This window comes from Gadus morhua, chromosome 1 (genome assembly GCF_902167405.1).
Source record: "Gadus morhua chromosome 1, gadMor3.0, whole genome shotgun sequence".
In the NCBI taxonomy this organism is placed as follows: domain Eukaryota; kingdom Metazoa; phylum Chordata; class Actinopteri; order Gadiformes; family Gadidae; genus Gadus; species Gadus morhua.
The window spans coordinates 28,887,074-28,910,387 of record NC_044048.1 but is presented as its reverse complement, the minus strand read 5'-3'; the positions used below and the strand labels follow the sequence as shown (position 1 = coordinate 28,910,387).

The following is a 23,314-nucleotide window of genomic DNA, read 5'->3' as shown; positions in this document are numbered from 1 at the left end:
CCCCCCCCCCCCCCCCCCCCCCCCCCCCCCCCTACCCTGTCTCCATCTCTCTCTCCTCCTGACTCCCTCTCTCTCTCACTACCTCTCTCTCTCAGGAGCTGGCATAATGGGTTATTATAAGGGAGCTTTTTTTATAACTCTGATATGTGCTCTGAGGGAAACCGCTCAATTCTCACACCACTCAAAATAGAAGAGTGCAAATATTGGGTCAAATGTAACCCAGAGAAGCAGTGGCCAGTGATGTCAGTGGGCATGGTGTGACAATATGACGATTCAAAAGAAATTGCAATGATCTAAACATTTGGACATTTGGAACTTTATCTTGTTTTTATCTTGGTAAGTGTTTTGGATTTTTTTCCACCATCACATTTGTATATGTTTCTGAATATTGTCTGTTTCATGATGTGTAAGTTATGAATCATGTGTTGAAGTTTAAAACAATGTGAGCATGTGCATGTGTGAGCATGTGTGTGCGTGTGTGTGCGTGTGTGTGCGTGTGTGTGTGTGACTGTGTGTGTGTGTGTGTGTGTGTGTGTGTGTGTGTGTGTGTGTGTGTGTGTGTGTGTGTGTTTGTCTGTGTCTGTGTTTGCCGTGTGTCTGTATTTTGTGTGTTTGGGGCATTTGGGTACGTGCTGGCACTCCCACATATCCCACATAGAAGGACACAAACAAATCTGTGTGTGTTTATGTGCGCACATGTGTGCTGAGATACCAATTCTGCATCTATATACAGTGTCTGTATTTTGTGTTTGTTTTGAGCATTTGTGGGTGTGCATTCACTCCCACATATCTCTACCTCAAAGGATGCAAACACATTTGTGTGAATGTGTGCCTGTGCACATGTGTGCTGATATTCCAACGAAGCGTCTTCACACCCTCTAGAGGGAAATGTGTATCTGTTTGTGTCTTTATGTGTATGCGTGCCTGCACCCGTGTGTCAGTGTTCACATGCATGTTCGGCGTGTATCGCTTTACGCATGAAGATGTTATTCTGACACATCGGACGACGCCTTGAGATCCACGGCACTTTGTTTGTTCTCTGCAGGCCGGCTCATCCCATCACAGGGGAAGTGGATCTAATATTCATAGCCCTGGGCCATTAGGGGCTAGGGTAACTAACAGAAGGCTGATCAATGAACGCAACATCAAGAAGACTAACTTAATCTTCAAGAGTAACTACACGCCGGACTATTCCTGGTCGCTTATAGCCATCGGAAGGGAAGCCGGTTTTCTGAAAACGGGCTTGAATGTGCCGGCGCCGCCCGAGATTCGAGGAGTCCACGTTGCTCGTTGAACGACCATCTCTGAGTTTGAGTTTGGGACTCACAATCAGTTAGAAAGCCCATAGGGCACCTCCTCTGTTCTTACGTTCACCAATTCAACAATGACTCAAAGACTCTATTATTCTCCCTCCATCGGTTCGAGGTCACCTTTAGAACGCATCAAACTCACAAACGTATCGCAGTCCCCGTATTGGTATCACGACGCTCTATTGGAGACAGTCTGGGCGTAGTACGCCTATACTGGTAGGCGTGTGTGAGATTCACAAAGTATCCCCACACTCCGAGAGAGGCCCTATCAATGTTAACGCAAAATGAGTGAGCAAAGCTAGAATATAATTTAAAGGTGATAACAAACAACGTCCACCATGTACATATTAACACTATGATAAATTACATAGGTAGGTATGTATTAGAATAAGATGTTATAGCCCTCTGTTCGATGTTTTCACCTATAGCTGAGCACGTTATGAATATAGATTTAGAAGTGTCTCCCAGCCCCCCCCCCCCAAACTCAACACACAAATAATCTGTTCTCTTTTGAGTGGCTCTTGGAAACTAACTGAGCCATAAGACTCTGCTCCCCTCAGACAGCCGTAATACCATCACTCATTTTCAATTTGCCTTCAGCTGAACAATTTAAACAATATCGACAAGCCACAATATTTGTCAATACCAGTCCAATAAATAAAAAATGGCATTGACTGTGTGTAATAAAATAGTAATATATTTAATGCTTACAAAACGATGCTCTGGGAATCTAGTTTACATGCACTCAGTAGATAGGAAATTTCAGATAAAGACAAGACAAAGACACAAAATAAAAATGCATAAAGACAATCATCCTGGATCAAAAATTCTCGAAGATTCTTTTTAAACAAACTGATTTCCAAAGTATACGTTTAGATCCTTGCATATACTGTACTTAATAAAATTATAAAATAAAGTGTTTACAATCGATTTTCCATCAACATTTGTATGTTTCTGTGTGTTTATATTGTACTCCACTGAATACTGCAAAATATGCACCGCTGTCTTCACCATCAATAATGCGTAGAATGAGAGAATGCACAGAAGCTGTTTAGTCAGCACACAGAACCGTAAGTGTTTCAAGTCCAAACACCAAGGAGACACTGAAAACAAACAGAGGCCATCCCATAATACGACAGAATCAATGAGTTCTGCTCCTTCAAACACAATTCTACTAGGGAGGGCCTTCAAACCCGTCTCTGCGTCGGACGTTCTTTCTAGATTCATCCCAATATAAACACAGTTGGAGAATCTGTCTAGACCTGAATGAGTAACTAGAAACTACTGTACACTGGAGGCAACGGGTGTTCCACTCCCAGTCTAACGGAACTGGGTTCAATCCCCTTCTAACTGGACTGCGTGTCGGCTCATAGCCTGCCTAGCATGCTCCTCCATGATGACTTGTGTCTGGAGCCACGGTAACTACCTTTTGATTAGCTACGTGTCTCCTCAATGACTAACTTATGAAGGACTACTTCCTTGACCTACATTGACATTGATCAAAATCATACTTGATATGATTTTTGCGTGTGTGTGTGTGTGTGTGTGTGTGTGTGTGTGTGTGTGTGTGTGGGATTGCTCCAGTGGGAATAGAGTTCCTTATGGGGTCGTTAGGCCCGGGTTCTACTGTTTTATGTTCTAGGCCTGGGTTCTGTCTTATGTTCTAGGCCTGGGTTCTGTCTGATGTTCTAGGCCCGGGTTCTACTGTCTTATGTTCTAGGCCTGGGTTCTGTCTGATGTTCTAGGCCCGGGTTCTACTGTCTTATGTTCTAGGCCTGGGTTCTGTCTGATGTTCTAGGCCCGGGTTCTACTGTCTTATGTTCTAGGCCTGGGTTCTGTCTGATGTTCTAGGCCCGGGTTCTACTGTCTTATGTTCTAGGCCTGGGTTCTGTCTGATGTTCTAGGCCCGGGTTCTACTGTCTTATGTTCTAGGCCTGGGTTCTGTCTGATGTTCTAGGCCCGGGTTCTACTGTCTTATGTTCTAGGCCTGGGTTCTGTCTTATGTTCTAGGCCCGGGTTCTACTGTCTTATGTTCTAGGCCTGGGTTCTGTCTGATGTTCTAGGCCCGGGTTCTACTGTCTTATGTTCTAGGCCTGGGTTCTGTCTGATGTTCTAGGCCCGGGTTCTACTGTCTTAAGTTCTAGGCCTGGGTTCTGTCTGATGTTCTAGGCCCGGGTTCTACTGTCTTAAGTTCTAGGCCTGGGTTCTGTCTGATGTTCTAGGCCCGGGTTCTACTGTCTTATGTTCTAGGCCTGGGTTCTGTCTGATGTTCTAGGCCCGGGTTCTACTGTCTTATGTTCTAGGCCTGGGTTCTGTCTGATGTTCTAGGCCCGGGTTCTACTGTCTTAAGTTCTAGGCCTGGGTTCTGTCTGATGTTCTAGGCCCGGGTTCTACTGTCTTAAGTTCTAGGCCTGGGTTCTGTCTGATGTTCTAGGCCCGGGTTCTACTGTCTTATGTTCTAGGCCTGGGTTCTGTCTGATGTTCTAGGCCCGGGTTCTACTGTCTTATGTTCTAGGCCTGGGTTCTGTCTGATGTTCTAGGCCCGGGTTCTACTGTCTTATGTTCTAATGTTTACTGACGGCTCAGCAGCATTTGAGCTGCTGAGAAAACACAATTTACTAGTGATGTCATTGAGTCATCCATTCATCCAAAGACAGTATTGTAAGTGTTTATTCATTATGTCAAACTATAACACTTTAAATAAGAATGATAAGTCAAAGTCAGATCAAACTTATTTTTTCATGGGGGGGGGGGGGGGGGGGGGGGGCAGGGTGGCCAACCTGTGACTACGCCCCTGCTGGCGGACTAATTACTGTGTATTAAGGTTAATCATTTATCAATTATAAGGCTGTGCTTATTGTTCTTAAGAGGATAATTAGAAGGAGAGGAAGGAACGGTAAGCGCCTATTACATAAAATAAATAGTGTCGAAATGGTGATTATTAGGTTGATGGTCATATGTATATTAGAATAGTGATAATGGAATAGATTAATAAATTGTTTATAGCTTTAGAAATCCTCACCTCACATCCCCATTGTTACAGATTGGAGACATCCTACTGTCCTCCTCCCCTCACATCCCCAACGCGGTTAGACTCCAACCTTTCCTTTCGCTCCCAATTATCTCAAAAACATCGCCATCCCATGATCTCCTAACTGTCGCTCGAAGCGTAAGGTTCAGAAGATATGGCCAGACACTCGATCATTTCTTTAAAGTTCCCGGAAGTTAAGATACTTGGAAGGGACATTGAAAAGAGAGTATTGTATCCGAATATTCTTATGAAACGATCCGGAGAAAAGTTTTGCTCTGGGGTCATGGGGACGATGATGATTAATAATGGATGGCATGTTAGCCTCATGGCAAAGGGGCGGACCCTCCAAAGAGATACAAGCTTGTTTACGCGTGTGTTACGTGTGTGTGAGCGTGTGTGTATGCGTGCGTGCGTGCGCGTGTGTGTCTGGCCGAATTATAATCAATTTTCTTATCTGATTGATTAATTGAGGATTATGTATTCTACTCATTTGTGCAAAATGATGTGCTTGTTTGTTAATTTGTTTGGTCAAATGTGAATCTGGCAAAAACGAGGTCACGAGGGGAGGACTTGTATTAATCATTAACCTGAGAATCAAGAGTTCTCTTCTCTTCTCACTACCAATATATTAGCCTACTGCCACCTAGTGGCAAAGAGGCCAAACTGAACAAAATGATCTGCTTGGGAATGTATAACTTTTTCTAAAATGCAATTAGCTATTTCATACTGGTTTCATCGTTATTTTAGAACTTTAAAGCATAGATATTTAGAAAAAGGGTATTTGTACATTTTGAACCTTCAATATGCATAGTGTGTGCAGATCCAAAATCCACATAAATTATGTTTCAAAGGATCATGTAAACGAGTTAACTGAAACGTAAAAATCAGCCTAAAGTATAAGGTAAAGCTTCAAATGCAGAATAGATTTCAAAATAATTGCTACAATATTGGACTTTATAGTACATCATTCATCGTTTTTTAATCAAATGAGCACGGCACAGACACCTAATTAACATTCGGTAATGCAATTTCTAATGTAGTTGTCAAGTTAATAGCACACTTTAGAATCGACCAACAAACTGTTGACGATGGCATACAGGCAACGCACAATTAGGCCTACGCTACCAAACTATACACAATTATTGAGAAACAGAAAAGCGGACCCCTCCCGTGATAAGACCCAGAATACCCCACGGATCGAGGGCCCCTGCTCCCCATTTTTCCTGATGTGCTGTGGCGAGGGTCCCCCGAATCTGTAGTTTCTTTGAAGAGGGCGCCGTTTCCTCCGCAGAATATGGCCATGCTGACGCTCTGTGCAATCATGTGATGAAACGCTCCTTCCCAGGGTTCAATGAGCGTTGTATGCCCCACCCCGTCTCTTCAGCGCTGTCTATCCAGTGTACTATTCCGGGAGAAAAGGGGGAAAATAATACCTTCAAGATTGGTTATTCCTATCTAAAACCTTCCACCACCAGCCCGGGAGTAAGCGGCCTTCGCGGTGGAATGTGCATTTCCAACCTGTGTCCTATTTGTGAATGTAAATGCACATGTAGTCGCAGCCCACCGCTCGGATTCAAAGGGAATATAAGAGCTGAGGCTGACAGCGGAGCTTTACCTTCAAGAAACGGGACCATTTCGAAGGATTTGGACGTCTTCGCCACATCTGAAAGAATCGGAGCCCGTCCAAGAAGGATGGGGGGACTATCTGTGCGCAATCCGGAGCATTGATGATGCGAGGGGGGAGACACATTTCAGCAACAAAAGCGAGGGCAGAGAAGGCCCTTTTGGATTGAAAAAAAAACAGCAAGGAACAGCCATCATAAATAAGAAGGAAAATCGCTGAAATTAACTATTTCCAGGGATCAGCGTGAAGCCGAGGCTGGATCCAAGATCCCCGGGGTGATTTACTGCACATAAAACGAGGCTAAATAACGACGGAAGCGATGGAAATATCACCCATGTAGTTATTTTTAAGTGTAAATATATATTTTCCTTGTGTCCACTGTTCGTCTCTGCGCGGACAACGACGGGCATTGGGGAAAATCTATAGGAAGTATACTTAAACACAAAGAAATGTGGATTATAAAACGTGCCAAAAAGACCCATACCACCGTACGGGCGAGTCGTTCTGACATGCCGAGCTTGTGTCCCTGTCACGGGCGACAGTGAGACGCAAGACCCGGGCCGCGGGATGCAAATTAGCTCCTTAATGCTATATCAATCTGAAAGCAGAAGAGGTGAAGTCCTCACTTAGACTCGAAATCACCGGATTACACTTAGTATTGGCACGCGGGTTAAGAAATAAACATTGCATGTGAAGGAAAAGGGAAAAGCCGAGGAGAAGCGAACCGAGAGAGACGGCGGCCTTGGTGTCGTCATCAGCCGTATCCTGCTGCTGACCAACATCTCCACACACTCGTTATGTAGACACAGCCACAAAGTACTCGTTATGCATCAACAATTAAAACACACGGGGACACGTTTTTAACAACAACCAGGGGGGACGACAATATCTCTACCAAACCCCGACCACAGCAGACGTCGTGAATGACGACGTGAATGTGGCTGACACTTGTGCCCCATAACGCGCGGGTCCGACGGGGAATCTAGAAAGAGTTCGTGTTGTATTTATCGATTCACCGACCGCGTCCCCCTCCCCCGGACCCCTGCTCTCTCCTGCGGGAAGATGGGTTGTTTGGGCAACAGCAAGACCGAAGACCAGAGGAATGAGGATAAGGCACAGAGGGAGGCGAACAAGAAGATAGACAAGCAGCTCCAGAAGGACAAGCAGATCTACAGAGCCACGCACAGACTACTACTCTTGGGTGAGTGTGTTTGGAGACATAGCCCTTGGTCCCACAGTGTGTCTCTGCCCCCCCCTGTTCCATGTTGATCTCTATGTCATGTTGATCTCTCTGTGCCGTGTTGTTTTGTACCACACATCTTAACATGGTCACTGCAGAACATGCCATAGATTGTGTTGCTGTCTTATCTCGTTGTCTTGATCAGTGGCATTTATGTTGTGAACTGACACCCTATTCCACACACGATACTAACGCGATGATATAAGGGACAAACATGCATAATATGATAGTTCTTGTACTGAGTAGTACTGTACATTATAGTCCTAACACTTCAATTCAGGGACGTTACGAGACTGTACTGAATCGAGAGGCATGAACGTGTATCCGGTTCAACATGTGGTGCGCATGGTGTTGGGTGTGTTTTATTTGTGTTTATTGAACGCGCTCCGGGGACCGTATACTTGGCCTGTTATGCAAGAGATAATGTGACTTTTACCTGCCTATCTTTCATAATGGACAAGACCACTTTGAATCGTGGCCATGTATGTGTCTGACCCTGGTTCCCCATGCCAGAGCAGTCACCATGTACTGCTGGGAAACATAATAATTGATTAGAGCTGCTGCCCACAGAGCATGTGCACGGGTTGCCATGCACGTAATAATGTCGAGGAGGAAGTTATGACTTTGGAAAGCAGAAGGACAGGACCCCATCGCTCCAGTCCACCAGAAAGCCCAAACAAACATATCTGCCATCAACAGTTTACCTACCTCGCCGTTATATTGTATAAGATGCTGGTTTGACTCAAACCACACATTATTAGTTCACCTTATATATGTTCTTAACATGTGCTGTGAAGTCAATGAGTGATGCTTAGTGATGCTTTTTTTTGGTAGTCCTTCACATTACAGGATGGGCTTCACAGAATTATGATCTGATCTTTTTAGCCTGTTTAGTTGAAATATTAGTACCAAGTTATGCCACCAAGTTAGTCTACTTGATTATCGGTATAGTTCTGTTCACTGTTCCCTGTTGGAACAAGTCACAAACAGGATAGCTTAGTAGCCTTGGCTAGCATTGGGCTTCCATATTTGTGGAAAAACGAAAACCACAGAATTATTTTGTGTGTTTTCGTAGCCTATATTTTTCTACCATTTGATAAATAGACAAAATGTGTTGACTACATTTCAATTTCAATTGTGCAGGAGGAGGTTTTCCTGGTATGTGGACAAGTATACAAAGTATTACATGTCCCTATATCATACACCTATTTTGTGGGATCTTGGAAGTTTCTATTTAGATTTCATTGCCGTGATTCAAAGCCAAAGTTAGCCGGCTTGCTATTATGACACAAGCTGGTGGTATTGCATAGACTCTTGCACTGTATTTCCTCTGAACTCTTAAGTATTGCATGGCAGTGCTATCCCATGTCATTCCTTTAAACGATTGTGTTTGAAGCAAACCAGCAAGTCATTTCTCGAAAGAAACAAAAATACCATCAGCACTGGCCAGTAAATGTACTGAATGATATTAAAGACCACTTAATCATTAGAAACACTAATATGCTAATAGCTTAAGTGCAACAAGATTTGAGATGTTATTTCTCAATCTCATCCCATATAATTTAATCGATGGCCTTTTGATGCGTACAACCATCCCACGGTTATATGAAGATTATAATGGCCGCATGCCATTTCTTTCAAGATTACACACCTCTCCAGGTATGTCATCCGGGATAGGCTGGTAACTTCTTCCAGCTAGCACATTGGTCTTGTATACGTTTGCAGTGTTGGATCTTCTATATTATAATGACAACTTTAACCTTTTATCATCTATCTATGGCAAAGAACAAGTCATTATGTACATTATTCATTATGCAGTGGTTTACAAGTTAACAATGTATGTCTCGACTTGGTTCGGTTATATCACATCCCCCTCCTGCTAATCCACTGTTAAGTTTAACTTGAGGAAGTCCTTCTGTATTTCGTTAATACTCAATCTAGAACATCAAAGTGATTTTTGGCTCAACTCGTTTTCTGATACGAAGCCACATGCTTTAGTCTTATTCACGTGTCATCGTTCTCATAAACTCTCTGTCTCTGTCTCTGTCTCTGTCTCTCTCTGTTTCTGTCTCTGTCTCTGTCTCTCTGTCTCTGTCTCTCTGTCTCTGTCTCTGTCTGTCTCTGTCTGTCTCTGTCTCTGTCTCTGTCTCTCTCTCTCTCAGGTGCTGGAGAGTCTGGGAAGAGCACCATTGTCAAACAGATGAGGATTCTTCACGTCAACGGCTTCAATGCAGAGTAAGTTTATTGACGTCTTAATGTGTTTGTTGGACTAACTCTGTGGCAGTTGGATCATGACAAAGTTACTTGTCCACTAAATACATAATGAGGTGTTAGTATTAATATGGTATATAGGAGACTAGAGAGTCTTCACTGTGAATCTTCTCCTACTTTATCAATATCCTTTATTGATCAGGCCTCTCCCCCCCCCCCACCCCTTCTGAGAAGTGGGAAAACCATAACAAAGAAACAATGAAAACAACATGTTGTCAACACAAACAGATGATGTATTGTGATTGAAACCTCACACAGCTGTGTTGATACAGGTTGTGTGTAGAATATACTGTCGCCCACAACTGACATTTGCTTTATGTGTTTTCTGTTGACTGGTAAGGTTTCAACTTTTAATGTTTGTTTCTTGGTCTCGTTCTCCATCCCTCTCGTTCTTTCAGAAAACGTGTTTATGAGCTCTAGGATGCTGTAGGCCTGCCTACCTGAAACTGTTTTTCAGCCGGAGCCATTTGGTTGAAACATGACCTTTAAACCCTAGTTCAAACACTGGCACATGGGCTCCTTATATATTTACTACTTGCTATATTTACTTATTGAAGTAAGATAGTATGTTTTTATTTTGTACCGTTACTCTGACCGACAAAGTTCATATTAAATCATGTGGACGGGTTGTTGGGAAGGTTTAGCAGGTTAGCTTGTTTGGTGAGGGAAGTCGGGCTGGTTGAGATTGAAACTGTTAAATTGTAGTACAATGATGTTATTTAAACACATGGCAATACATTATCATATTCTGCTTCTTGGTTTCAGACCACTGTGTGTGTGTGTGTGTGTGTGTGTGTGTGTGTGTGTGTGCGTGTGCATGCGCGCGTGTGTGTGGCTTGTGACCGAGCTCATGACTCCACCTCAATGAGCTTTGTGTAACTTATTCTCCCATCTCTGACATAATTGAAATTATGTGGTTTATTTTGTGTGAAGTGTTATTCCTGTATGTTCTTTTGTTATTATGTTCAAAATTATCACGTTAATGTTTCTGGATTATTGTCTGTTTGCAATCAAACACCTATTTTTAAGTCGTTAAGTCGCATTTTTATTGTGTTCTTAAATGTGCCAAGTGAGATTATTTTGTCATTTCAGGATTAGTGGAACTAGTGGAAAAAGAGTCAGATCTAGAGCACAGTGTTCAAATCTGAGTTTGACTCCAACCATCACTGACATATATATTTTATACCTAAATATATCTATTTATCCATGTAGCCGTAATAGATATTGATGTATATTTGATTTTGTAGCTTATCCAGGCTATCCTGCTATGAGGATTTTACGATGGATAAGTCTTTATAAAGCTTTCCTCATAAAGTATTGGGCATTAATTATTAATGTGTATATAGTTGCTGTACTAGTTGAATTAAGTTCTCTGTCTGACTCCCTATCCGAAAAAATATATAAAATAGAAAATGAACCCAAGAAAAGCCACGTCCGGATTTTTAGGAAAGTATCTCAAATCGATCATTTACTTTTCTTTATAGTAGAGCATGAATTCCTTGGTTTGTATTTATGTGTGTTCACCTCACTGTTGAGGTGGCCTATGTTCTGACCAAACCCATCTACCTGGATCTCCCGGCTACCACCTCAGTCTGTGCTCGCTCTGACCTGTTCATTAGATAAGCCATTTCACAAGAGCCCCAAGTTAAACATCTTTGTCTTTAAAACAGGGATGTTTTGATGCATTGCTTGCACCTTTTACGTGGTTAAGTTTAGTTAAGTGTCACCCTGCAGTAGAAACCTTTTCAAGGATTTCCAATTGGCCATGACTCTCCAACATGCCCTAACTGCAAACAGTCGATCTGGCTTCAGTTTAAGCACGGCGAACGTGTGCTTAAACTGTGTGATCACTGACACCAATGAGATGAAGAACTAACTGCTATCTGGTCCGCTGTATGTCAGGCCTACAGGTGTCCTGTGTCCTGGTGCGAACCCTGAAGGGAGGGAAATCCCGTGACAGCAACGTTAGATAGGACAGTGTTGCTGTGCTGTTTAACCAATGTCCTGGGCGGGAAGGCTAGGCCTTTGCAACAGTCTCTAAACAGAGGAACAAGAGTAACGTTGGGGTTGATAGCATCTCAAAGGTAATTCAGGATGTACTGCGGTTGCCATCAGAGAGGTGTTTTTGTGGTTGTGGGGTGGGGTAGGGTTGGCTAAGGCAGTTTAATTCCAGCTGAAAAGGTATCCACAGACTACCCTGTAGAGAGTAGACAAAATCCTAAACGCTGTCTGCTACCAAATGACATGCGTAGGACTTTACTGTCACTTTGAGCAAGTCACTTCTTAAAAGCGGGTACTAAATAGGAATAGGAAACGGTATTTGAGAAGCTATAACTTGAATGAGGATCATGAGGTCACATCACCCATTGTTGTTCTCAAATGAGGAACATCGCCACAATGGATGATTTGGCATACATTTAATTGAGTTGTGACAGATAACCGGTCACTGTGACAGGTTTACTGCACAGAATGTAACCGTTCCACTTTACTGTTTTTAAGACCATTAGAGCTTTTAAATATTTTCATATATATATCTAGTACCCTGCTTTGCCAGTAGGTGACCATGTTGCCGTGGAGCTAATGGACATCTAGGACCTCGCTTTCTCGCACAAAAAAAATAGTATTTAATAATAATAATAATAATAAATGAAATTTATATAGCGCTTAATATGGTACTCTAAGACGCTTTACATATTGCCCTATCAAAACTATGTAAGACAGACTAGGAATAAAAGAAAAACAGATGTTAAATATGAAGAACAAGGTGGGAGTTAGGTGGGGAAGGCTAGTGTGAAAAGGTATGTTTTGAGTGCAGATTTGAAAGAAGAGAGGGTTGGAGAGACTTTGATGTGGGAGGGGAGTGAATTCCAAAGGGTGGGGGCAGCAACTGAGAAGGCCCGATCACCCCAAGTCCGTCGCTCAGTCCGTGGAACTTGCAGCAGGTTGCAAAATAGGTTACTTAGCATTGTGTAGCATCTTACCCTAGCTGTCTCTGTTGTATACGGGGAATGGGTTAACCTAGTGATTGTTAGTGCTTGACTTTGTTCTATGAATATCCTTACTCTACCGACAGCGGTATTGATATTTCTCTTTCTTCTGACAAATGTATTTATTGTAAGTCGCTTTGGATAAAAACGTCTGCTAAATGTCAACAGTCTGCCTTCACTTTTGTGAAGCCTACCTTTCCAGGTGAATCTCCCAGCCCTCCTTCACACGCCTGCGGGCGGGTCTGATGGAGATCCTCAGTGAATCGTCGGTGTTTCATCAAGTGTAAAGACTCCATTACCATGAACAGGTTCAGGGGCCTTCCCCCTGTGTTTGGGGAAATGGAGCCTTGAAGATGAGATTACATGTCTTGCCTTTAAGTAACTTGTGCCATTTTTTTTTGGGTTCAGCTTTCTAGCTTTTTTTGCTCTGTATTTGTTTCAGCGTTGTTATAATGTCACTGATCCTCTGTCTTTGTTTACTTTTGTTTTTCAGGGAAAAAAGACAGAAAATACACGACATTAAGAATAATATTAAAGAGGCCATTGAGGTAAGTGCCAGTTTACCACAGATTCCACCATACCACCACACCATAATGGCATCGGATGTCTGGACAACAACGATGGTCTGAACGCCTCACACGTTTTCTCCTTGTTAAATACAGAGTATTCTTGAATATTCATTACGTTGAGCTAAAGGATCTTTTATAGGGCTTGTCAGCTCAACGTAATTAAACGAGATCTGATATGAAGATATAATGACACTGCACTAACCATTGCATCAGAAGATCTCTCCATCCTTCGATTACCTACTTAATTGCTCTCAATCGAGTTCCTTCCTTAAGTGTGTGTGTGTGTGTGTGTGTGTGTGTGTGTGTGTGTGTGTGTGTGTGTGTGTGTGTGTGTGTGTGTGTGTGTGTGTGTGTGTGTGTGTGTGTGTGTGTGTGTGTGTTGCAGACCATCATAACGTCGATGAGCACCCTTCGACCACCGGTGCTGCTCGCCTGTCCACAGAACCAACACCGGCTCGAATACGTCCTCAAACTCGTCAGCCAGAAAGACTTTGAGTTCCCTTCTGTGAGTTGGATTATGGTGAATGTTTTCCCTTGCTCTTTGCCTCCCTCTGATTCTCCTCAACACACACGTTCGCACAAACCCGGAGCGGTCACCTGATCAGGGACACACACAAATACAAGCCCTGAGGCTGCTAGCGGGTCTGCACACGATTCCCTCCCAGAACGGGACGACTGGAACAGGAAGAGAAAGTAAAACTGAACGGTGAACGTATGACTCGACTAGCAATGTGAGGACAAAAGAAAACAGTATAGTGCAAAGGGAGACTTGTCACCTGACGGGACGACGGGTATCTCTTTTGCGGCCGCAGAAATGTTCACGTGTAGCAACATATGAGTACGTTTGTACACAAATCTGCACCAAGGTCTGAGGCACCCTCCCAGGGTCTATACCCGGCCCACCGGAGGCTCTAACTTAGGGCTGGGCGATTTATCAAATTTCGATCCCGATTGCGAGTTTAGCGTCAAGACGATCACAAAACCAGTATAATCGAGTTTTCAATTATTATTATTTTTTTTTTATGTTTTAAAGAAAGCGAAGATCAGCTGGATACACTTCTGTACATTATTTTAGATTTGAACATTTTCGAAATCTCAAAGTTCTCAGTTACATAGTGTTTTTGGGAGAGACATGCTGAATAAATACATCATGTTTTCATACTCAAAAATAATCGTTTGAATAATCGTGATTTCAATCTTGAACAAAATAATCGTGATTATGATTTTTTTTTTCCACAATGGAGCCGCCCTACTCTACCTGTTGTACTAGTCTACGAATGGGATTCTAAAACGGTGTGCTTCAGTCAGCATCAGTGGACGCCGTGCACTGTATTCCCAAACCTCCGCTCAGGTTAAGGTGCGCAGTGGGAGTCGAGGTTCACTAATGATCTGCTGATTGATTTTCTGGGCGTCGTATACTCCCAGTGGGCGTCGCATACTCCCAGACGGCGTTCCTGTTAAATCATTGAAAGCCCATAAGGGTTTGAGGGGGGAACGGTGAGACTCACAAGGCACTCTCTAAACGCCTCCCTCAACTAGAGCCTAAAGACGATCTCCCAGGTTTGGTTGATTGAACTGGGTTCAAGCAATAGGAGTTAAAAAATATATATCAACCAATCAAAAGTCTTTAGGGTGGCCCTTTTATATTGGGTTAGACATGCAGATGTTGTGTGTTCTTAAAAACACTGTCGTACCAACACCTCTATATGGTCCTAATAGTAATAATGGAAATCCTTTATTATCCCAATGTTGGAGACTGAGCGTACACTTAATGATACAGAATAATTAATTCTAACGTTGCTGTGTCACACAAATCTCTCTCGCAGTAATCATCACATGCAGTCTTCACTCGTAATCGTAGTGTGATTAATCATGTCCTCTATAGCAATGTATACACGCAGAAACAGATACACACAGCTACAGACACACACAGATACAGATACACACAGCTACAGACACACACAGCTACACATACACACAGAAACTCCCAGATACATTTACACATAAACACAGTTACTTTGGTACATACACAGACACATATGGACACACTTAGACCTCACAGTTACTCAAAGATGCATAGCGTTCGCTGTCAACACGCGCCCTCCCTGGCCTGTAACCTGATTGGACGATTCGCAGCCACCGTACCCGCACCCTCCCCTTTTCGCTTACAAACTCGCCTCTCACAGTGCTCCACTTAGGCAGCAATTATTCATTATTTTCTCTCTCTCTCTCTCTCTCTCTCTCTCTCTCTCTCTCTCTCTCTCTCTCTCTCTCTCTCTCTCTCTCTCTCTCTCTCTCTCTCTCTCTCTCTCTCTCTCTCTCTCTCTCTCTCTCTCTCTCTCTCTCTCTCTCTCTCTCTCTCTCTCTCTCTCTCTCTCAGGAGTTCTACGACCACGCTAAGTCACTATGGCAGGACAACGGCGTGCGGGCCTGCTTCGAGCGCTCCAACGAGTATCAGCTCATCGACTGTGCGCAATAGTAAGTATAAAATGCCTTGCTCGAAGACGACGGCAGTGTTGTACGCTTGTGGACGCCGCTGTCTGTTAGGGGTTCGGTGGATGTATGAAATAGTACAACGGGGTCGTACAGAACACGCTGTGACTGCGGTTGGCTGCTCAACCGAAACACCGCAACTGGGCTCAGGCAGCACAGCCTTTAGTGGATCAGACTGGCTCCAACATGGCGGAGCTCAGCAGTTAGCAGAGCGGACTGGCTCCAACATGGCGGAGCACAAACGTTAGCGGATCAGCTGGCTCCAACATGGTGGAGCTCAGCAGTTAGCGGAGCAGACTGGCTCCAACATGGCGGAGCACAGCAGTTAGCGGATCAGACTGGCTCCAACATGGCGGAGCACAGCATTTGGCGGAGCAGACTGGCTCCAACATGGCGGAGCTCAGCAGTTAGGATCAGCTGGCTCCAACATGGTGGAGGCTGAGTCATCTGAAGAGAAAAGGGAGAGCAGACTGGAGGGGGGGGGGGGGGGGGGGGTGGGGGGTTTGAAAAATGACTAAATCTGTTCTTTCAGACCACAACGCACTGGCTTGAGTCCCCCTTTGGACTGGTGGTTATTACAGGCGTGTCATCTTAGTGGCTTGGGTTTCCTTATTGCATTTAAAGGTTTGTTCACGTGAGGAATAGACACATTTTTTGAAGGTAGATAAAATGGTTCTCTCTCTCTCTCTCTGTCTCTGTCTCTATCTCTGTCTCTGTCTGTGTCTGTGTCTGTCTGTGTGTGTGTGTGTGTGTGCGCACAAGGGCTCCACACTTGCATATCCTTCAGTTGCATTGTCTCCTCTCTCTCTCTCTGCATTCTGTCCGTCCGTCTTAAAATAATTAAAAAAAACTCTCCCGGAAAAAAAAACATCCCGCCAAAGTAGATTGTGAACCGATAGACTAAAAATAGTCCCCGTGGTTTGGTTGCCGTGGTTACCTCGCTGCGGGCCAGGGAGCTTGGAGCTATTTTTGAAACTCCACTCCGTAATGACAGACAGACAGACAGACAGACAGACAGACAGACAGACAGACAGACTGTAGCCTCTGTATATGTCTGTCTGTCTGTCTCAGCACACAGGAGATGTGTGTTCCTATGTCTGTATGTTTGTCCGAGCGCGCCTGTCTGTCTTGACTTTAAACGGTTTGTTTCACTCTGAACCAAATATTCTTTACTTATTATATTTATACACGGCCCAGATATAATAACAAGTGATGTTTTTAAAGTGTGTTCATTATCTGTCCGCTGAAACGGAACAAACGGGCCGATGAGTTGTTGGACGGCTCTGAGTGGAGTCTCTGTTTAGACCACACATGACCAAGGCCCCTTTCTGCTCTCCACAGCTTTCTGGACAAGATCGACATTGTGAAACAGAACGACTACACTCCCACTGACCAGGTGAGATCCACTGTCTGGGTACCGTGATAGTCAGGGTACCGTTCTGTGGTGGGACCGGTCTCCCTCACACAAGAGACCAGGTGTCTGATGTACTGTCGTTCTCCCAGGATCTACTCCGATGCAGAGTTCTCACCTCCGGGATCTTTGAGACAAGATTTCAAGTGGAGAAGGTCAATTTCCAGTGAGTAACAAATAATAATAATACAACCAATTAAGTAATGGTACATTCACATTTACAATCAAATTGAGGGCGTTTAGCAGACCATTTAACCAAAGCGAATTACGATAAGTTAATTTGTCAGAAGAAAGAGAAACAACCATACATAGCTGTCGGTACAGTAAGGATGTTCATAGAACCAAGTGCCGAGCACGAACAATCGGAATGGTTAACCCATTCCCCGTGTAAAACAAAGATAGCTAGGATAAGGACTATGGGTGTGAATATTACTATAATAATCCATTTGAATGCTCCAAATGGGGTCGGCTTAGCTCAGGAGGTAGAGCAGTTGTCTTGGAACCGAAAGGTTGCTAGCTCCTTACCCAGCTCCTCCTAGCTGAGTGTTGATGTGTCCCTGAGCAAGACACTTAACCCTAACTGCTCCTGACGAGCTGGCTGTCGCCTTGCATGGTTGACTCTGCCGTCGGTGTGTCAATGTGTGTATTAACCGATGTAAGTCGCTTTGGATAAAAGCGTCTGCTAAATGCCCTAATTGTAATTGTAATTGACTATCAATGCTAAGTACTATTTTTAAGTGCCAGAGTCGGTGCCAAGTAATAAGCTCAATTTCTAACACAACTTCACCAAACATCTCCAAAGACACACTACACATTAAGAAACATTGAGGTGCATGTTTAGTTGGGATGAGTTCCCAGGCACCATGAACCCCAGCGACACGGTGGTTCCTAGCTTCTCCACCAGGGGGAGGCATTTGTTTTGTTTTTCCTGAGCTGACGAAACCCTCTCTGACCCACTCAGTATGTTCGATGTCGGGGGACAGAGGGATGAACGTCGGAAATGGATCCAGTGCTTTAATGGTAACCTGATGCAGCGATCGATTGAATGATTGATCGGGCCTTTTGTGTCTGTTTTGCTGCCTTTTATCCCCATTCGGGTATTTGCTGTCTTTGTAAACTCCTTCCTCCTATCTTTCGTTCTTGTTCTTATTTTACTTCTTTCTTTCTTTTCTTTCCTTTTTCTTTCCTTCTTCATTTATTTCTTTATTTTTTCCTTTATTCTTCATAAATTGTTTCCTTCATTCTCTTTCCTCTTTCGTTTCTTTCTTTCGTTGCTTGTTTGGCTGTCTGTCTGGCTGTCTGTCTGTCTGGTTCCATGACTCCATGAACATGACTGTCTCTCCCCATGACACTGACCGACCGTCTGTCTGTCTCTCTTTCTCTCTCTGATCGTCTGTCTCTCTCTCTCCGTCCGTCTGTCTCTCTCTCTGACCGTCTGTCTCTCTCCCTCTGCCCGTCTGCCTCTCCCTCTCTGACTGTCTCTCTCTGTGGCCCTTAGACGTGACGGCCATTATCTTCGTGGTGGCCAGCAGCAGCTACAACATGGTGATCAGAGAGGACAACCAGACCAACCGTTTACAGGAGGCCCTCAACCTCTTCAAGAACATCTGGAACAACAGGTGAACACTCACTCACTCTCTCACTCACAGAGACACTCACTCACTCTCTCACTCACAGAGACAATCACTCACTCTCTCACTCACAGAGACACTCACTCACTCACTCACTCACAGAGACACTCACTCACTCTCTCACTCACTCTCTCACTCACAGAGACACTCACTCACTCACTCACTCACTCACTCACTCACTCACTCACTCACTCACTCACTCACTCACTCACTCACTCACTCACTCACTCACTCACTCACAGACACTCCCTCAAACAAACACTCACTCCCTCACACAACTCACTCAGTCACGCACGCACCCACGCACGCACCCACACGACTGGATCTAACCTTGTGTGCGTGTGTTCTCCAGGTGGCTGCGGACCATCTCCGTCATCCTGTTCCTCAACAAGCAGGACCTTCTGGCCGACAAGGTTCTGGCGGGAAAGTCCAAAATCGAAGAATACTTTCCCGAGTTTGCGCGCTACACCACACCCGACGACGGTGAGTACCGCTCCAAGACCTGCACTGAGGCGCGTTCAAGGCCGACACTGGGGTGTTTAAATGAGTGTTATACACAGTGTGGTACCTAGTACTATGTGTGGTTCTCCTGAGCTAATGTGGCCCCACAGAGAGCTGTAATCGGATAGGAAGCTACTTTAAAGGGCATTCAACTGATCCCAACTTGACGGTGGGCTTAGTTTTGGCTCCTTTACCCAGTATAGTAAGTCATTTATGCCCTTGCATTTTATTTTGGTGTTTTCAACACATATATGGTCCAGTTTAACTCCGTTCCATATAAACGGAATTTCACTCCTCTGTCCCCCTAAACGGAGACACTTCCTGTTTTGTTTCTGAGCAAAACCCTCGAGGAAACGAACAGACATGACGTTTAGTAAAAGTGGGATGACCAGGCGTCTCTCTCTGCCTGGGACCATCCCAGCTGTAAACACCAGTGAGCCTAACAGGTGCTTGGGTGTCCCACTTCCAGACACAGTCCCAGATACGTCTCTAAAATAGACTCCCGTAAAGAATCATCTGCCTCCATTTCTGTCCCGTAGAAGCGAGGGCAGTCTCCCCCTGCGCTGTAATTGTGTATCTAAAGATTTTCTTTGTCCATCCGGCCAACGTTGCCATAAGGACATCCATTCAGATCGATGTAAGTGCCTGCAAATGGCCGCGAATAGACTAGCGCTGTCTCGGCCCCCACCTCAAACCTGACGTGCTTCAGAGGAAGAGAGCGTACCAGCCTTTTGTGATCTCATCACGAGGATTTTAAAATAACGTCTCCCTTTTCGCTTCGATGACGCCGAGACGTCTTCCTGACTCTGTGGCACTTATCCCAGACGGGAGATCCGGGGTCGTTAGGATCCTCGTGACCGCTTTAACGTCTGCTCGTCTTCCTCCACAGCGGCGCCGGAGCAAGGGGAGGACCCGCGGGTCACCAGGGCAAAGTACTTCATCAGAGACGAGTTCCTGGTACGTTCCCGAACCCAAACAAACGGCATGAATGGTGTCTTTGTCACAATCGCGTAAAGGAAAGGCAGGCTGTTTTCTGTGTATGGATGGGTTGTATTGAGACTGTATCATACTGATGGTGGATGGATATCCATCTTCATTCGTCCAGCTCCACTGGTAGAAGATGGCGTTAACACTGTCAGGAGTTGGAGGTTCGATGCCCCGCCTAGAAGTGAAAGATGGAGGCCTAGTGTGTGTGCACTAGTGTTGGCTCGGTCGTTCGCGAACCGGTTCGAACGAACGAGTCTTCAGGACGAACCTCTCGTTCGTCTCGTTCACCATTCGATTCACCTTTCCGGTAGCACTAACTCCACTGAGTCTGACTGACTCGGCTGAGAACCGTGCAATAGCGTGCATTCCATGATGCGATTCACCGCTACCGGAAACTAGGCTGATTCGCGAACGACTCCTCCCAGTTCATTCGAGTTCCCGGTGAATCGATTTCGAGTTTCCGTCTCGATTTGCGAATCGAGACGTTCGCAAATCGTTTGTTCGTTCAGCCTGGTTTCCGGTAGCGGTAAATCGCATCATGGAATGCACGCCAGTGCACGGTTATCAGTTGAGTCAGTCAGACTCAGTGGAGTTAGTGCTAAGTCGTTCAATTAGGTGTCGATACGCAGAGTTAGAAGAGGGTAAACACCTGCGTACAACCGCCACTACACGATGACTAAAGAGTGGTCTGTGTGTGTGTGTGTGTGTCTGTGTGTGTGTGTGTGTGTGCGGGTCTGTGTGTGTGTGTGTGTGTCTCTGTGTGTGTGTGCGGGTCTGTGTGTGTCTGTGTGTGTGTGTGTGTGTGTGTGTGTGTGTGCGCGTGTGCGTGTCCTTGTGTGCGCGCGGTGCAGAGGATCAGCACGGCGAGCGGGGACGGTCGCCACTACTGCTACCCCCACTTCACGTGCGCCGTGGACACGGAGAACATCCGCCGCGTCTTCAACGACTGCCGGGACATCATCCAGCGCATGCACCTGCGGCAGTACGAGCTCTTGTGATCGGCCGGCGAGGACGGCGGTCGCGGCGCCGAGGGGTCCGGGGCGCCGCCCGACAGAACCCACACAGATTGTACTCTGAACCCTCTGACCTCCGACCCCTCCAGTGTCCTACCACCCCTCCCCCTCCCTCCCTCCCTCCCTGCCTCCCTCCCTCCCCCTCTCTCTCTCTTTCTCTCCCGGCCGCGCAGGGGAGAGCGTGTGAATCGAATCGAGCCCGACAGAAAAGAGGCCGATTCAGAACTTGTGCCAGCGCAATGAACCCCTGCCCCGAGCCCTAGCACCACCCACCTCTCAGCACCTAGCCCCCAACACCCCCTGTCCCCCAACACCACCCAGCCCTAAGCCCCTCACCCCCACACCCCCTTACCCCCACAACCCCGGTCCACACTAGCAAGATAAGTTTTGATGCAGAGCATGGGAAGGGCTAAAGAGATGCTCTGTTGTATTCTGACATCAACACCCCCCCCCCCCCCCCCCTCCACTCTGCCATGATCTTCCCCTCATTGTGACCATCACCCCCATCCCAGTGCCATCCCAGTGCCATCCCAGTGCCATCCCAGTGCCCTGCCGACTTCATCTCCACTGTTTGTTCAAAAGGCGGAGTTTAGTTTCATATTGAGGAGGAGGAGGAGGAGATTTTTAATATTTGAAAAGAGAGCTAATGCAGTGCAACCTGGAAAGAGATTATTGTTGAAATCCTGCATATAGAGTATATACATGTCACCACAGATCAGCTGAAATTCACTGTATTTAAGAAATAAACTAAAAAGAAAAAAAGACGACAAAAAAAAAAAAAAGCACTGTGCCCAGGAATGAAAGTGATCTCTCGGCAGAAACGTGAACAGGCAACACACACACACACACACACACACACACACACACACACACACACACACACACACACACACACACACACACACACACACACACACACACACACACACACACACACACACACACACACACAGTATGGCCACGGCACACAGAGATAATCACACACGTACTTATCCCCTGACTGCACCGCGGCCCCTGGCTCGGGCCCCTGGCTCGGCACTCTGTGCTGGGCTCCAAACCGCCGCCGCCAACCAGGGGCCCCTACTGGTCGAGCTGGGAGGGTGCGGCGGGCCGACTGGGAGGCCTCACGCCGTTCCCAGCGGAGCGCTTCGAGAGGAGAACCGGAACCCGCCGCCAAACGCCGACGGGGCCCCAGTGCCCCCACGCCCACCGACCGACTCTGGGGCCGCGGGGAGACCGAGCGCTCCGAGGGGCCCCAGGGTCCTGGAGGAAAAGGACCCACAGCAATGTATTATTATTATTATTATTATTATTATTTTGTTTTTTTGGTTTGGGGACACTGGGGGGGGGGGGGGGGGGGGGGGGGTGTTGTCTTTTTGGAGTTTGAACCCCTTTGACAGGGAGGAGGACGCTGATCACTGAGACATCTGACCGGGGGGGGGGGGGGCGATCGTGCAGCTGCCGGACTTTGCCTCGGTGGGCGAAGCGCAGCACGGCGAGAGAGAGTGAGAGAGAGGGAGGGACTGAACCGAGATGTGTCGTGTCGTGTTGAACTGAAAAAAAAAAACTCTTCTGGAAGAAAGTAAATAAATAAAGAATAAATAAAAACGAAAAAACCCGCCAACTTTTACAGAACTGGTCTTGAGGGAGCGCAGAACGCCTCGTCCGACGCCGCAGCACCGTATGAGGTCCACAGCCCGCCTCCCGGTCGACCCCGAATCACTGTCCAGTCCGCTTGGTTTTTATGTTCAATTTTGTTGTTTTCTTTTCTGTGTGGACTCTTCAGCCATTGTAGCCTTTGAGCTATCAGTCTTTTCTTCAGCCTTTGTGTCTTTCAATCAATCCCTCCCCCCCCCCCCCCCCTCCTCCCCAACCACATTTTGTGACCTCCTATTGTAGTTTCCTTCCTTCCTACCTTCCTTCCTTGGTCTGCTCTTCTCCCCTAACGTTTTCGTTTCCCTTCCGCTCCTCATCCGCTTTCCTCTCCTTTCGCTTACTTTCCTCTCCTCCTCCTCCATCCTCTCTCCTCTCCCCTCCTTTCCATCCTGTGTCCTCTCTCCTACTCTCCCATCTCTCCCCCCCTCCAAACTCCCCCCCCCCCCTCACCACTTCCTCCACTGAGCAGCTGATGAGTCTTTGTTTCTTCTTTGTGTGGGGGGAAAAAAAACGAATCCTTCAAACGGAGAAAGCGACTAAATAAAAAAACTGAAGAGGATGACACAAAACGATGACACTAATCTCTTGTC

The 23,314-nt window shown here is 45.8% G+C and overlaps 2 protein-coding genes and 1 long non-coding RNA gene across 3 annotated transcripts in view; 1 reads left to right on the top strand and 2 right to left on the bottom strand.

Annotated features, from left to right (window-relative positions):
• LOC115541991 (piezo-type mechanosensitive ion channel component 2) overlaps positions 1 to 254 on the bottom strand; it is a 21,151-nt gene extending 20,897 nt beyond the window's left edge. The window contains exon 1 of the mRNA XM_030354034.1: positions 220 to 254. Within this exon, the coding sequence (XP_030209894.1) occupies positions 220 to 254 (35 nt within the window). The remainder of the gene's footprint in view (positions 1 to 219) is intronic.
• Positions 255 to 5,300: 5,046 nt separating this feature from the next.
• LOC115543704 (uncharacterized) lies at positions 5,301 to 6,096 on the bottom strand. Its single transcript, XR_003976751.1, has 2 exons — positions 5,957 to 6,096; positions 5,301 to 5,743 (listed from the first exon to the last, which is right to left on the bottom strand). It is a non-coding gene; the product is annotated as an uncharacterized LOC115543704 (long non-coding RNA).
• On the top strand, positions 5,722 to 21,986 carry gnas (GNAS complex locus). Its single transcript, XM_030356179.1, has 12 exons — positions 5,722 to 7,166; positions 9,368 to 9,440; positions 12,957 to 13,011; positions 13,418 to 13,537; positions 15,413 to 15,510; positions 16,867 to 16,921; positions 17,029 to 17,102; positions 17,898 to 17,956; positions 18,435 to 18,555; positions 18,920 to 19,050; positions 19,958 to 20,025; positions 20,907 to 21,986. The coding sequence occupies exons 1-12, from the start codon at positions 7,028 to 7,030 to the stop codon at positions 21,051 to 21,053; spliced, it is 1,140 nt and encodes a 379-aa protein (XP_030212039.1). The 5' UTR covers positions 5,722 to 7,027; the 3' UTR covers positions 21,054 to 21,986.
• Positions 21,987 to 23,314: the final 1,328 nt, after the last annotated feature.